The following is a 15,043-nucleotide window of genomic DNA, read 5'->3' on the forward strand; positions in this document are numbered from 1 at the left end:
TGATCAAGGGGGGGGGGCTTTTCTCTCTTTCCCACGTTCAGGTTTCTCTCTTTCTCTAGTCCATCCATATTTTTCTGTCTATGTCTGTGTCTGTCTATTATCTATCTATCTATCTATCATCTATCTATCTATCTATCTATCTATCTATCTATCTATCATCTATCATCTATCTATCATATATTATTTATTCCTTTTCTGGTGGGCAGACACACTGGCCCTGCTGCCCTAGCCTCCTGCCAGGTGCTTGTCCTGGAGAACTAGAGCCCTGGTCTCCCTGCTGCTTGGCGAGGGGGCGCGCGAGGTCCCGGAGCTGTCCAGCAGTTCCTGGCTAAGTTCTTCCTGGCTCTCTCCGCACCTGGGAAGCTCTCCAGCGCCCCGCCCCTGGCATGGATCCTCCCCTCCAGGGCTCCCAGGGCTACCTAGGCTTGCCGCCCTCTCCGCCGGTCTCCCTCTGGCGTGCACTGGCAGCCCTCCTCTGCACGCCCTCAGAGGGAGTCCTCTCTGCAGCGCCCCGGGCTGCTCGGGAGCCCCGCGCAAGATCCTTCGTGGGCTTTTCTTTCCTTTGCCAAAAGGGCGGGCGAGCGTGTCTCCTCCTAGTCTTGCCTGCTGTGGCTGTTGGTCCATCCTCTCTGTCTTTCAAGACACGCGCCTGAAATCAAGGGGTAAGAGGAAAGACCACCCGTTAACTTAGCACCTTGCATGTAGATCTTTCCATCCTGAGAGGAGGCTGGCTTCGCCCAGGTCAGCCGGGGAGTAAGGGAAGAGGGTGGGAGCTGCAGCCACTCTGGGGCTGGCTGGCTGGGTCTTGGAAACCTAGGAGCCGGGTGCGGGAGAGGGACGCACGGCGCCGGGCCTCGCCCTCGGCGGTCCCTCCCTCCTCCTCCTCTCCCCGCCTCCCAGGTCCCGCCCCGCCCTCCCCAGAGGAGCTGTCTCTCCGCCGAGCGGCTTCTGTGCTCTCTCCATTGTCTCTGTCTTTACAACAGGTTTGGGCGCTGCGAAGACGGGCGGGTGCGGGGTTGCCCCATCCTAGGCTTTTTGGGGGGCCGCCTCCCTCCCTCCGGGTGTGCGTGCCTTCTGCTGCCTTTATTCCGGCTCAGGAGCTAATTTCCCCGCAAAGCAGCCTCCGGGCAAGTCTCCCCCTCCTCTGGGCCCCCTCCCAGCCGCCCGCTGCCTGGGCGCTGCGTGTGGGAGCGGTGTGAGCTTGGAGGGTCCAAGTTCTTCACGTGCCAGGGGGGTCCTCCCTTTTCTGTTTTGGGCAACCAAGCCGTACTAATCCTACTAATCTGTAAATCCGAGGCAGCGGCAGGAGAGACAAACGCTATTTTCCCGCTTGATTCCAAGGACCGCTTCAATTTTTATTTTTATTTTTATTAAGAGGGGGACGATGGACTGAGCAGATCCACGCCATGGAGTCTCGGGTCTTACTGAGAACCTTCTGTTTGATCCTGGGTCTCGGAGCAGGTGAGTGGCCCCAGCGCTGGGCGGGGGGAAGGGTTGGCCCCCGTTGACTGGGGAGAGACACCTGGCTTTCCTCCGCCCCAAGTAGGTCTGGAGTGGGAAGCCTGGCAGAGGGGCGGCTTTGGATTTGGGTTTTCTCTGTGCTTGTCTTGGAGACGGAAGGGCAGGTCACACCCCTAGTCCAGGGTCTGAGGGCCCCAGGGGAACTTTGCACCCAGAGGGGTTTGAAGTAGGTCAGGGAAATGGGACGGGGTGCTCCGCTATTTAAAGCGTGGCTGCTGGTCTCAGGGAAGGCTCTCCGCGCGGCCAGGAGGGAGCCGCCTCTCCCCAGTCCCCAATGTTGTTGCCCAGACGCGGTTCTTTGCCGCCCTGGAGGAAGAGGCATGCCTTTTGATGGAGCTTTCTCTTTCTTTCCTCCTCCCACTCCCACTGCCACCAGTTTGGGGGCTTGGTGTGGACCCTTCCCTACAGATTGACGTCTTAACAGAGTTAGAACTTGGGGAGTCCACGACCGGAGTGCGCCAGGTCCCCGGGCTGCATAATGGGACGAAAGCCTTTCTCTTTCAAGGTATGAAGAGCTTGCTGAATCCTTGTGCAGGTTTAGTTCAGATAAGCCCAGGGTGGCCTCACCACTCCTCTGTGCCGCCTCCTGGGCGATAGGATCTGAGCTGAGATGTGGAGGGGTCAGTGTGAAATACACACACCTTCCATCTCTTTTTAAATGGCTTTTTTTTTTTTTTTTTTTTTTGCCTCCCGTCACCACCCCCCCCCCCTTACTTTGTACTCTTGCCAGTTCTAATGGACAGTGCCTTAATTACTGTACAGAAACTCCAATGGCAGATGGTAGATTTTAGAGTCTGGGGAACAATGAATTATAACACAAATGCCTCATTTGGGTAAAATTGATTTAGGTAGGAAGGAGGATAGCTTAATCGTAGTTAAGACACTGCTCTCTGAAAGTTTCAGGTACAACGGTGCCTGGTTGGGAGGAATTTCTTCATGTGGGTAGCTTTCTGGAAACGTGAATACCTCCCAGTAGCTTTATCTATTGTGCATCACAAACAATATATCTGGGACAAGGTTCCTCATTGGAAGATCATGATTTTTCCTTCTTCATCAATGACAAGAGACAGGGAATACTATTTCTTAACAATTACTTGGAAAATATTTCAAATGTGTGCTAATTCAAAAGTATACCGGCATCACCATTACTTGTATACTTAGGATTTTAAAACTTTTTTTGAAGTTATGAGGCATTGGCACAAGTGTCTACATTTAAACTCTATTTAATTGTGTTGTATAGTCAGAAGCAAATTCCAATGCATCAAACCTCGGACTTTAATTTACTAAAGCTTTAGACCATTGCTGGATTTGTGGAAAGATTCTGTAATAAGAGTTTCTAAAAGGTGGCTAACCAAATTCAGAAAGATTAGTTTCAGATGGTGAAGGAGAGATGAAGGCAAAGGAGAAATGGAGTTTGGTGTAACATATCTGGTGGGCTGACTAAAGTGTCTTCTCCCTTCCTCACCCCACCTAGATTTTTTCTTTTGTGATTTTGGTGCTATGTCTTCAAAAGAAGTGTAACTCACAATTACTAAGGAGTTAGATATGTAAAATAAAACCACTTCAGCAAATCTGCCACCAAGAAATAGGCTTAAAAAAAAACACCCGTGTTTCCGTGGTGGTGCTATTGCCTGATACAGCCAGTAAGTGTCACCATGGACAGTAACACCAAAGCTTATAGTCGAAGGAGGAGGAAATTGACATGTGTTGCATTTATTTAAAACAAGTTTACTTGTACAAGAAATAAAAATGTAAATTTTTTTCATTAGGGTGAGCGCACTAAATGTTTCTGTGACAAATATAATAAAATTATATTTTACTTATTTATTTTTATTACTTAAAGGTCTGTTTTTGGATTGGAGGTATGTTATATCATTTAAAAATAATGACTAAATCTAATAAAGGAAATAAAACCAGACTGTTAGAAAAATTCAGAGTAAAATAGAAGTGTCATTAGGGTTAAGCTTCTTTTCCTTTTCCTTTCTTTCTTTTTTTTTATGACTGCTTTTAAATTCTTGTGAACACAATAGAAAGTTATTTCAGGACTGCTTATTTGTGTAACTGGGGAGCTTTATAGAAGCTAAAGCTCCTATTAAAAAGGGGTGTTTAAGTGCCTTAAATTTTTCAAAGGTCCTTTAAAATTTATCAGTGGTTCTCAACCTGTGGGTCGTGACCCCTTTGGCGGCGAACGACCCTTTCACAGGGGTCGCCTAAGACAATCCTGCATATCAGATATTTACATTATGATCCATAACAGTAGCAACTTTACAGTTATGAAGTAGCAACGAAAATAATTTTATGGTTGGGTCACAACATGAGGAACTGTATTTAAAGGGTCAGAAGTTTGAGAACCACTGCTTTAAAGTATATTAGCGTTCTTCATACTTTCTTCTGAAGAGTGTCTGAGCTGTCGCAAATACAAACCTCCAGGACTGGGCATTTTATGTCCTCATGCTAGACAATTAGACAATTTCTAAGAAATAGTTTCAAGAGATCAATGTCTTTTCATGATTCATTCATTTATTTATTTTTAATTAATCATGATTCATTTTTTTTAAAGGAATGTTTACTATTCATTTTTATTTAGATTGCTAGCTCTTCAAGTTTGGCATTATATTGCAAATACATAAATCTCATGAAATATATGTTCTTTTAATTTTTCATAGTAACTATATACAGTGCACATTGATGAATTGGCTATTTTTTTTTCCTTGTTGGTACCAAGTCCAATATTTAGAACAGCAATTTTCAACCTTTTTCATTTCATGGCACACATAAACTAATTACTAAAATTCTGCACCACACCAAAAATATATTCTTTGCTGACCTGATAAAAAGAGTAGGTACAATTTTGATTCATTCACACCAGATGGCTATTGTTGTGTTGGCTGTTATCTTTAATTTTTTTTTTTTAATTTGACAGTCTAAGGGAAAAGAGGTGAGTGCCCCAGACTAAAAAGTTAGGTATGGTTTAAAAATTTTTGTGGCACACCAGTGTGCTCTGTGGCACACCATTTGAAAATCTCTGATTTAGAGTAAATGCCTAACAAATACTGTGTATGAGATTTGAAGAGGTAAAATTTCATTTCCTGCCAAATGATGAACTTTATTTCATATAGCCAATCAATCAGCAAGTATTTGCTGTCTGCCATGTTCTCAGTAGGCATGTATTCCTGACGTACTGATTATATTCTACTGATTTCTTTTATTCTGAGATTTAGATTCTGAAATAGACAGCAGGTAGACCTTTGGCCTTACTCCACAGTTATTTTGGAAAGATTTCCCCCCCCCTGTTATTAAAATGTGGAAACTATTTTTAAGAAATCAGTTCTGACTCCCTCCTACTGCTTCACTGGGATTCTGTGGATTTTAGAGAGACAAAAGCTTTCAGACTCTGAAGATTTTACGGATTCAATTTATAGTCAATTGTGAGTGCTGCAGATCTTTTTGTATAGTGTGTAAAATGGCATAGCAAGAATAGTAACAAATTACAAAACCTGTGAGATGTCCTCAGATTTCAAATAAACCTATCAGATAAGTTACTTTGAGTTATCAGATGTGTTTTAAATAGGTGAAACAGATTTTGAGCCATCAAATTTTTCCTGCAGTGGTGTAACTGTTTTCTTTTGTTCTTAGCTTTAAAATAATTTCAATGTATAGTTTCCCAGTGATTTTTGCTCATTAAATATTGCTTCTTCTTCCGCCTACCTCATTATTCTCTTTAGCAATTTTTAAGATTGCTGCAATTTAGTACTTTTTGTTTGTTTTCTGTTAATTCTCACCTGAGGATATTTTTTCCATTTATTTTTAGAAAGAGTGGAATGAAAGGAGGGATGGGCAGAGAGAGAGAGAGGGAGAGAGAAGAGAGAGGGAAATATTGATGTGAGAGAGACACATCGATTGGCTGCCTTCCGCACGCTCCCCCACCAGGGCCAGGGATTGAACCTGTGACCCTTAAGGGCATGGGCCAATGCTCTAACCCAGTGATGGCAAACCTTTTGAGCTCAGCGTGTCAGCATTTTGAAAAACCCTAACTTGCTCTAACCGGTTTGGCTCAGTGGATAGAGCGTTGGCCTGTGGACTTAAAGGTCCCAGGTTTGATTCCGGTCAAGGGCATGTACCTTGGTTGCAGGCACATCCCCAGTGGGGGGTGTGCAGGAGGCAGCTGATCGATGTTTCTCTCTCATCAATGTTTCTAACTCTCTCTATCTCTCTCCCTTCCTCTCTGTAAAAAATCAATAAAATATATTTTAAAAAAAAGAAAAAGAAAAACCCTAACTTAACTCTGGTGCCGTGTCACATATAGAAATTTTTTGATATTTGCAACCATAGTAAAACAAAGACTTATACTTTTGATATTTATGTTATATATTTAAATGCCATTTAACAAAGAAAAATCAACTAAAAAAATGAGTTCGCATGTCACCTCTGACACGCGTGTCATAGGTTCGCCATCACTGCTCTCACCACTATTCCACACTGGATAGGCCTGTAAATCAGTACTTTTTGAAACTATAAATAATTTTTGTAAATTGTTGTGCAATATGAATCTACTATTACTTGATAGTTGTACTTTATTATATATGCATTCAAAGGAATATATGTTCACAAGTCAACTCTTATGCCAATATATGAAAACAAGAGTGAAATTGGGCATTTGGTGTTGGGCCATTGACAAAGGTAACTGCATTAAGGAAAGTGAGTGACAATATTTGTCTTCAGTATGATGGTTAGTGAGCCTAAATGGATTTAGGGATAATACTATTGTCCCCAATATAATAAAATAACACAATAACTAAGAGACAGACTCAGAAACCAGACTGACCCAAATGGAATCTCATTTCCTGTTTTACTATGGTGAAATTACTTAATTTCTCTGAGTTTTTATTCTCAATTATAAAATTGACTAGAGGCCCGGTGCACAAAAATTTGTGCACTCGGGGGGGAGGGGGGTCCCTCAGTCCGGCCTGTGCCCTCTCGCAGTCTGCGACCCCTCGGGAGATAACAACCTGCTGGCTTAGGCCTGCTCCCGGGTGGCAGAGGGCAGGCCCAATCCCTAGGGGCAGCCCCTGGTCGGGCTCAGAGCAGGGCCGATTGGGGAGTTGGGGTGCTGCCCCCTGTCATGCACAGAGCAGGGCCAATCAGGGGGTTGGGGCATTTCCCCCTGTCACTCACAGAGCAGGGCCCATCAGGGGGGTTGGGGCGCAGCCCCCTGTGACGCACAGAGCAGGGCCCATCAGGGGGTTGGGGCGCTGCCCTCTATCACCCACAGAGCAGGGCCGATCAGGGGGTTGGGGTGCCGCCACTGTCACACTCAGGGCAGGGCCGATGGGGAGGTTATGGCTCTACCCCGTCACACACAGAGCAGGGCCCATGGGGGGGGGGGGTTGGGGAGCTCCCCCCTATCAGGCACAGAGCAGGGTTGATCAGGGGGTTGGGGCGCCTTCCCCTGTCAGGAACAGAGCAGGGTGGATAGGGAGGTTGTGGCCCCACCCCCTGTCACACACAGAGCCGCAGGGCGATCAGGGGGTTTGGGTGCTGCCCCCTGTCACGCTGATCCCGGTGCCGGGAGGCATATTACCCTTTTACTATATAGGGTAGAGGCCTGGTGCATGGGTAGGTGCCAGCTGGTTTGCCCTGAAGGGTGTCCCGGATCAGGGTGGGGGGCCCCACTGGGGTGCCTGACCAGTCTGGGTGAGGAGCTGAGGGCTGTTTTCAGGCTGGGGGTGACTGAAGCTCCCAACCGCTCCTTTTTTTCTTTCTTTTTTTAAAATTCTGGGCCAGCTTTAGCTTTGAGGCTTGGCTCCAGCTCTTAGGCCTCCGCTGCTGGAAGTAGGTTTCTGGCCTTTGCTTACAATGTTGCGATCCTACTGGCTGAAGCCCGGCAGGTTTCTGGGGTTTCGTTTAGCTTCTATGTTTGTTACATAGTTGCTAAAAGTTGCAGCTCAGAGGCCTGCAGCGGCAGGCGGGGAACGTTGGAGTCCTCCGTCACTGAAGCAAGCAAGCCTCATGTTAGTTTCAAGCTGCCTGGCTGCCGGCCGCCATCTTGGCTGACAGTTAATTTGCATATCTGGCTGATTAGCCAATGGGAAGGGTAGCAGTCGTATGCCAATTACCATGTTTCTCTTTTATTAAATAGGATGTTGTTATGTTGATTAAAGGAGACCTGTTCATTCATCCAAATAAATTTTGTTGTATAATTACTATTATTCTAGGTGTTAGGCATATAACAAATGAAGAAGTGAGAACTTTGTTTTCATAGTGGCTTGAGATAGTCATTACAGAAACAAGCACACAGATAATTTAATCATCATTAAGAAAAATGATATGAAGTAAAACAAAGGGTGTAATGGGACTCTACATTTCCATGTAGGGAGTCACAGGATCCAGTCTTTGAAGAAGAGTAATTTAAGCAGATAGCTGAAGGATAAATAAAAGTAATCTGGAGAAGGGGATCTGTGGAGATTCAGAGAGGAAGAGAAACAAAGGCAATGAAATAGCATGAGCAGAAATTCTGGAATAAGCATGGCGCATTTGAGAAAAAGGAAGAAATCAAGAGTAGTGGAAACCTATGGGTTGATATGAAATGAAGCAAATGAATAAATCAGGGACCAGTTTACATGCTAGGTCATCTTTATATAGAGTAATAAAAATTGTCATTATACAGAGATATATTAGGGTGGGCAGAATAATGGTCCCTCAAATATGTGCACATCCTAATCCTGGAAAATGGAGAATATGTCATGTTACATGTCAGTGTGGAATTAAGGTTGCTCATAGGATTAAGGTTGCTAACCAGCTGACCTTAGGATAGGGAAACTATCCAGGAATATTTGGGTAGTAATTACAAAGATCCTTTAAACCTGGAAGAGGAGATAGAAGAGGATGCAATGAGAGAATGACCACATCTGCCATTGCTGGCTTTGAAGATAAAAGTGGGCCATAGGCCACAGAATGTGGGCAGTCTGAGAATCTGGAAAAGGCAAGAAGATGGATTTCCCCTTAGAGTGTCCGGGAGGAACACAGCACTGCTGAACACCTTGATTTTAGCTCAGTGAGATTCACTTTAAACTTCTGATCTCCAGAACTGTGAGATAAGTGTGTATTGATTCAAGCCACTAAGTTTGTGGTGATTTGTTATAGGAATAATAGGAAGCCAGTACAGATTTTGATACATGGAAATGGGGCCAGCTGTAAGAAATACCTAAAAATGTGGAAGTGGCTTGAGTTTGGACATTTGGCATAGGCTAGAACATGATAGAAAAAGCCTATATGTTATGAAATAGATTCTTAATAGAAAAATGTGGATATTGGTGAAGACTCAGAAGAAAATGAACAGTATGGTAGAGAAATAACAAAGTCACCTTAGCAGTGGTTCTCAACCTTCCTAATGCCGCGACCCTTTAATACAGTTCCTCATGTTGTGGTGACCCCCAACCATAAAATTATTTTTGTTGCTACTTAATAACTAATTTTGCTACTGTTATGAATCATAATGTAAATACCTGATATGCTATATGTGTTTTCTGATGGTCGGGACCCACAGGTTGAGAACCGCTGCCTTAGAGAATACCTAAATTATCATGAACAGACTATTGGTAGAAATATGAACATTAAAGGCACTACCAGTTAAGGCTCAGATAGACATGAGGAATATGTTATTGGAAGGGAATCCTTGTTAGATAATGGCAGAAAACTTAGCTGAAGTGTGTCTTGCAGTTATGTGGAAAGCAAACTTGTAAACAATGAATTTAGATATTTAGCTGAACTGATATATATGCAGAGTTTTGAAGGTGGTTTTTTTTTTTTCTGCTCATAGTAAAATGTGTGAGGAAAGAGATAAATTGGAGGAAGAAATGTTAAGGAACCAGAATTGATATTTGAGAAATTCTCAGCCTATCCAGATTGAAAAGATGCTAAAGTTAGAAGACTCACTGTCAGGAGAGCCTGCCCTAGAGAGGAAGCTAGTGGTGTAGGTGGAAATCCTTTTGCTAGTACCTCAGAAATAAGGTCAAAATATTTAGTCACATAGAGGGCTCTTTTAAGAAATTGAACCTGCGGCTCATGGATTACCTCAAACATCTCAGCAGAAGCCAGTAATAGAGATGGATTTATCCAGAAATTGTCTGTAGAGGAGCCTCTTTTTTTTTCTCTTTTCTTTTTAGTGAATTTATTGGGTGGCACTGGTTAACAGAAGTATACAGGTTTCAAGTGCGCAATTCTACAACACAGCATTTGTACACTGTATTGTATGTTCACCAGCCCAAGTCAAGTCTTTGTCCATCACCATTTATGCCCCCTGTGCCCTCATCCACCTCTCCCCACATCCCCCCTTCCCCTGGCAGTCACCACACTATCGTCTGTGTCCATGAGTTTTTCTCTCTCTTTTTTGCTCAATCCCTCCCCCTGGCCCCTGACAGTTGTCATCTGTTCCCTACCTATGAGTCATGTTAGTTCATTTTGTTGATTAGATTCCACATATTAGTGAGATCATACGGCACTTGTCTTTCTCTGGTTTATTTCATTTAGCACAATGCTCTCCAGATCTATGCTGTCGCAAAGGGTAAGACTTCCTTCTTTTTTATGGCTAAGTAGTATTCCATTTGGTAAATGTACCCAGCTTTTTTATCCACTCATTTACTGATGGACACTTGGGCTGCTTCCAAATCTTGGCTATTGTAAATAACACTGCAATGAACATAGGGGTGCATATATTCTTTCTGATTGGTGTTTTGGATTTCTTTGGATAAATTCCCAGAAGTGGAATTTCTGAGTTATAAGGCAGTTCCATCTTTCATTTTTTGAAGTAACCCCATACTGCTTTCCACAGTGGCTGCGCCAATCTGCATTCTCTCCAACGGTGCACGAGCGTGCCCTTTTCTCCACATCCTCATCAGCACTTGTTTGTTGATTTATTGATGATAGTCATTCTGACAGATGGCAATTTTCTAGTGGAGTAAATCTCCATGACACACATGGGAGACCCACAAGGTTCTCGAGAATATTATATCAGCAAAACACTCCTGGCTCTTCCTGAAAGGGGAAGTGAGGGGATATAATAAAAAATGGTTGTTAGATTCCAACAATTCTGCAAGCAAGAAACAGGCTGATTTAAGTACTCAACTGCAAGCATGTGCCACCTATACTAAAAAATAACATTGACTCAGAGGGCAGAACTGAGAATCCAGAAGGCAGAGCCAAGAGCCCAGAAGGTGGAAACAAGAATCACAGAAGATTATTCCTGGACTTTGAAACCAAGTGCAGTTTTCCTGGCTGGTTTTCAAAATTGCATGGGTCTAGTGTCTAATTTTTCTAACTTCTATTTTTTCCCTTTTTTGAATGGCAATGTCTATAACTTACCCCATATCTATCCCACCATTCTATTTTGGGGAAAGATAACTTGTTTCTTGAGTTTCATAGAGAGGAATTGTGCCTCAGAAGGGATTATACCCAAAGCCTTATTTATACCCAATTTAGATGATGAAATTTGGGCCTTTTGAATTGATAAGAACTCAGAGACCAGATTTAAACTTTGAGTTGATATCTAATGGGTTGAGACTTCTGGGGACTTGGATAGAGTGAACGTATTTTGCATGTGGGATAGAAGTGAATCTTTGGGGGTAAAGGACAGACTGGTAGGCTGAATAATGGTCCTCCAACTGTCCATATACTGAATCCTCAGAACCTATAAATATGTTGTGTGGCAAGGGAGGGATGAAGGTTGCAGAAAAAATTGAGTTTGTTATCAGCTGACTTTAAAATATGGAGATTATCCTGTGCCGGGAGCCGGTCCATGCTGGCTGTTTCAAGGGACCTGGCATATATGGCATACTGTTCTTAATATGTTTGCTCACCTTCTTGGCACTATGTGTTTTAACCAAGGTCTCTGAGAAAGGTTGTTTCCCCAGGTAGGGATTTTCCCCTGAAGTTCGGGAGGGAATAAAACCTCTTAACTAAGTGCCAGGCGGGTAAGTAATCACTTTAACTATGAACAATCATGCTTAAGCTACATAATCTTTACTCCCTGGAATGGAGATAAGAAACGCCCTAACCTTTGTAATAGAGATTGATAGGATTGGAATCAACTGGTATAAATACAGATGTAACAAGACAGAACTTAGAAGACAGAACCAGGAGACACAGAAGCTAGACACAGAACCTACACAGAACCTAGAGACAGAACCTAGACACAGAAACTGGAGACAGAACCTAGAAGCAGAACCTAGTGAGAGAACATGGCAAAAGATCCTGGACAGAAACTGGCCACAGAACCTAGAGACAGAACCTAGCGAGAGAACCTGGCTGAAGAACCTAGAGACAGAACCTGGCTACAGAACCTGGATAGAACATGGCAAGAGAACCTGACTAGAACCTGGTGACTGAACCTGGCTGGAGAACCTGGACAGAACCTGGCTGGAGAACCTAGTGAGGGAACATGGCTATAGAACCTGGCTGGAGAACCTAGCAAGAGAACCTGACCAGAACTTGGCTGGAGATCCTAACCAGAACTTGGCTGGAGATCCTGGCTAGAGATCCTGGCTAGGCTGCTGATCAACTGAACGCTGTCTCCGTGTCATTCCTTCTTCGCAGACTCCATCTACACCTTTGGGGACCCCTGGACCTGCTGGGGTTGGACCCCAGCAATCCTGGATTATCTGGATGGGGCGCATGTAATTACAGGGTCCTTTAAATATGGAGGAGGGAGGTAGAAGAGTCAGTGTCAGTGTGATACAATGTGGTACAATGAGAAAGACTAGATTGGTCATTCTGACTTTGAAATTGGAAGGTGGCCATGAGCCAAGGCATGTAGGCAGCTTCTAGCTATAAAAAGCAAGAAAATAGATTTTGCCCTAGTGCCTCCAGAAGGGATGTAGCTGTACAGTCATCTAGATTTTAGCCTAATGAGATTAATTTTAAACTTCTGATCTCTAGTACTGCAAGATAATAAATTTAAGTTGATTTAGCCTTTAAGTTTGTGGTGATTTTTTTTTTTTATAGCAGCAATAGGTAACTAGTATATACGTTAAACATTGACATTCATTTGTTTGTAACTGAATTAAACTTTTTTTTTTTCAGTCCTCCACAACTATTCATGAGAGTGTATTTGTAGAGTGGTTAGAAATTTGTACTACTGAATTAAAGTTTTCCTCGTCATTTGTGGCTTACAATGGCTTCTTCCACGTAAAGTCAGAATCTTCATACTAAATTCTGAGTCTTTAAGGGATTCCCGTCATCATTTAACTATGAGCTCATGCTGAGAACAAATAGAGTATAATTAACTGCTGGGTCTTTTTATTGAATTCCTATTTCAAAAATATAACCCCTCCTCCCAAAGGTTAGTCCAGAGGTGAGGTGGAAGGGGAAAAATTAGAAAGCATGAATATTTTGGAAATAGAATGGATAGCACTGAACTTGGTGTTTGGCACCCAGTGAGTGTGGTAGTCATAATTATGGACAGAGGCAAGCATAACTAGAAGTCTCCTGTCAAAAGTGCCAGGGCCCTGGTTGGGTAGCTCAGTTGGTTGGAGTGTTGTGCCAATTCTCCAAGGTTGTGGGTTCAATCTCTGGTTGGAGCACTTACAAGAAGCAACCAATGAATGCATAAATAAGTGGAACAAGAAATTGATCTCTCTCTCTCTCTCTCTCTCTCTCTCTCTCTCTCTCTCTCTCTCTCTCAAATTAATATAGCTTTTTAAAAACATGCCAGGGATCTCTGCAGGATGCCAACTAGGCTTGATTTGGGAGGAGCTGGAGCAATATTGACGGGCTCTGGCAAGTAGACAACTTTGTAAGTCATGGCTGAGATGCACCCTGGATAGCAGCTGAAATGAAGGACCCCTGCCTTTCTTTGGCTTTCTCTCTTCCTCCACCCCCACCTCAGCTCATTCTCCTCATGCTGGTCCCAGAACTCATTCTTGCAGACATCTATTCTCTTTCCCATTCTCATTACTATTTTCCCATAACTTAATACCTGCTAACTGATAACTTAGGTATTAGACATTAAGGCATTATGGTGTGATATTTCCTGTTGATTTTACTTCAATTTATCAAGTATTTGTTACACTGCTTCTGTGTGTAAGGATGGGATCCAAAGTGTAATGGAAGAAGGAAGGTATCTACATAAATTATTACAGGGGTAAAAAAGAATCCAAAATTTGGGATTTTATCTTAAAGAGTAAAACTAGAAACTATGAAAATTATATGTCCTACTCTATAGATGACAAAATGTAGGTAATCATCTAACTATGAGTTAATTATAAGAAGAAATAGGGTAAAATCAAGTGCTGGGTATTCTTGTTTGTTTTTGCAAAAATACCTGAGAACTCTGTCTTAACCCTTCCATGTGAAATCATTGTTTTGACATATGCATAATTCTTATAAAACTTTTAATTTTTCATGTTTAAAATTTATGTACCTGTGTTAGATCATCATAAGTTGGTGTCTTTGTGTTTCATTTGAGCACTTCTCTTATAATGATTTTATTGGCTTCATGAAAATGTTCTTCTTTTGCTGGGATTCAGTTTAAGATTTACATTGAAGAGATAGATGCCAGTCTATGTAGAAACTCATTTTATAAGCAAACAGTTTGTTAGTGGATATATTTTTAATGGTAGTTTTTGCTTCACTGTATAAACTCATATTCATTGAAACTCGAGTATTGACCACTGTAATTAAAAAGAATTAGGGAGAGAGATGCTGGGAAAAATGATGGAGCACGACTCTTCCCTTTCTCATTTGGCCAGCTTCCAGGATCTGGGCACTTGGCCAGATATACTTTGAGTTGTTCTTGATGGCACCTCTGCTAACAGTCTTCATTCTGGGGAAGGTACGGGGAGCCCTGGTGACCTTGGGTCTCTCCCTACAGAGGGAAGAGTTAGAATGAGGACAGTAAACCATTGCTCGAAAGGTTACTCTCTACAGATGTAGACAAAGGGAAATAAATGATGGAGGTAATTCTAAGTTTATATTGATGTGCTGTAATAGGAGTGTGGACTTCAGAATGAGACATCTTGGGTTCAGATCTTGTCTCTCTTGTTCACTAGTTGTGTGAACTTGATGTTGTTACTGATCTCCCCTTCAGCTGAGAAAACAACAGTACTGCTTCTTAGGGTTAATGTGTAGATCACATGAATAAAACTGTACCTAACATTTACTAAACATGTACTATATTTTAAATATTGTTTTTATTTTGGAATTAGCACCAGATCATGCCCACTTGCATTTTTTTAGGGGCTCCCAGGCAGTAATGGTGGATTATTTTTTTTGAGAAGCAAAGGGAAGGTAACTTTCATGTGACAAGGGGAGGACAGGTGAGGGTAAACTGGAGCAGGGGAGAAACTGGCCCTGAAGCATCTTCTGTTCTATTTTTGCTGTTTTGGTTTTGGGGAGAAGAGGATATTCAGATTTGGGTAGGGAAAGGATGAGAATGAGTGGCCAATTCAGAGAGGAAGGAGTATAATCTGCCCTTCTATCACGGTTTCAGAAGTGGGGAGGAGCAGAGAGAAAAGCAACAACAGGAAAT

General features: G+C 42.8%; 1 protein-coding gene across 3 annotated transcripts in view; it reads left to right on the top strand.

Annotated features, from left to right (window-relative positions):
• Positions 1 to 15,043, top strand: part of NELL2 (neural EGFL like 2) — a 364,677-nt gene that overhangs the window by 35,291 nt on the left and 314,343 nt on the right. Inside the window, exons 1-3 of one of the 3 annotated variants that reach the window (XM_036301574.1) lie at positions 508 to 662; positions 1,376 to 1,461; positions 1,898 to 2,026. In XM_036301574.1, the coding sequence (XP_036157467.1) occupies positions 1,407 to 1,461; positions 1,898 to 2,026 (184 nt within the window). In that variant the 5' untranslated portion in view covers positions 508 to 662; positions 1,376 to 1,406. Of the gene's footprint in view, positions 1 to 507; positions 663 to 913; positions 984 to 1,375; positions 1,462 to 1,897; positions 2,027 to 15,043 lie in introns of those variants that run through there. The other 2 variants (XM_036301573.1, XM_036301575.1) reach the window with 2 other exon arrangements.

The sequence above is a fragment of the Myotis myotis genome, unplaced genomic scaffold (assembly GCF_014108235.1).
Source record: "Myotis myotis isolate mMyoMyo1 unplaced genomic scaffold, mMyoMyo1.p scaffold_m19_p_3, whole genome shotgun sequence".
In the NCBI taxonomy this organism is placed as follows: Eukaryota; Metazoa; Chordata; class Mammalia; order Chiroptera; family Vespertilionidae; genus Myotis; species Myotis myotis.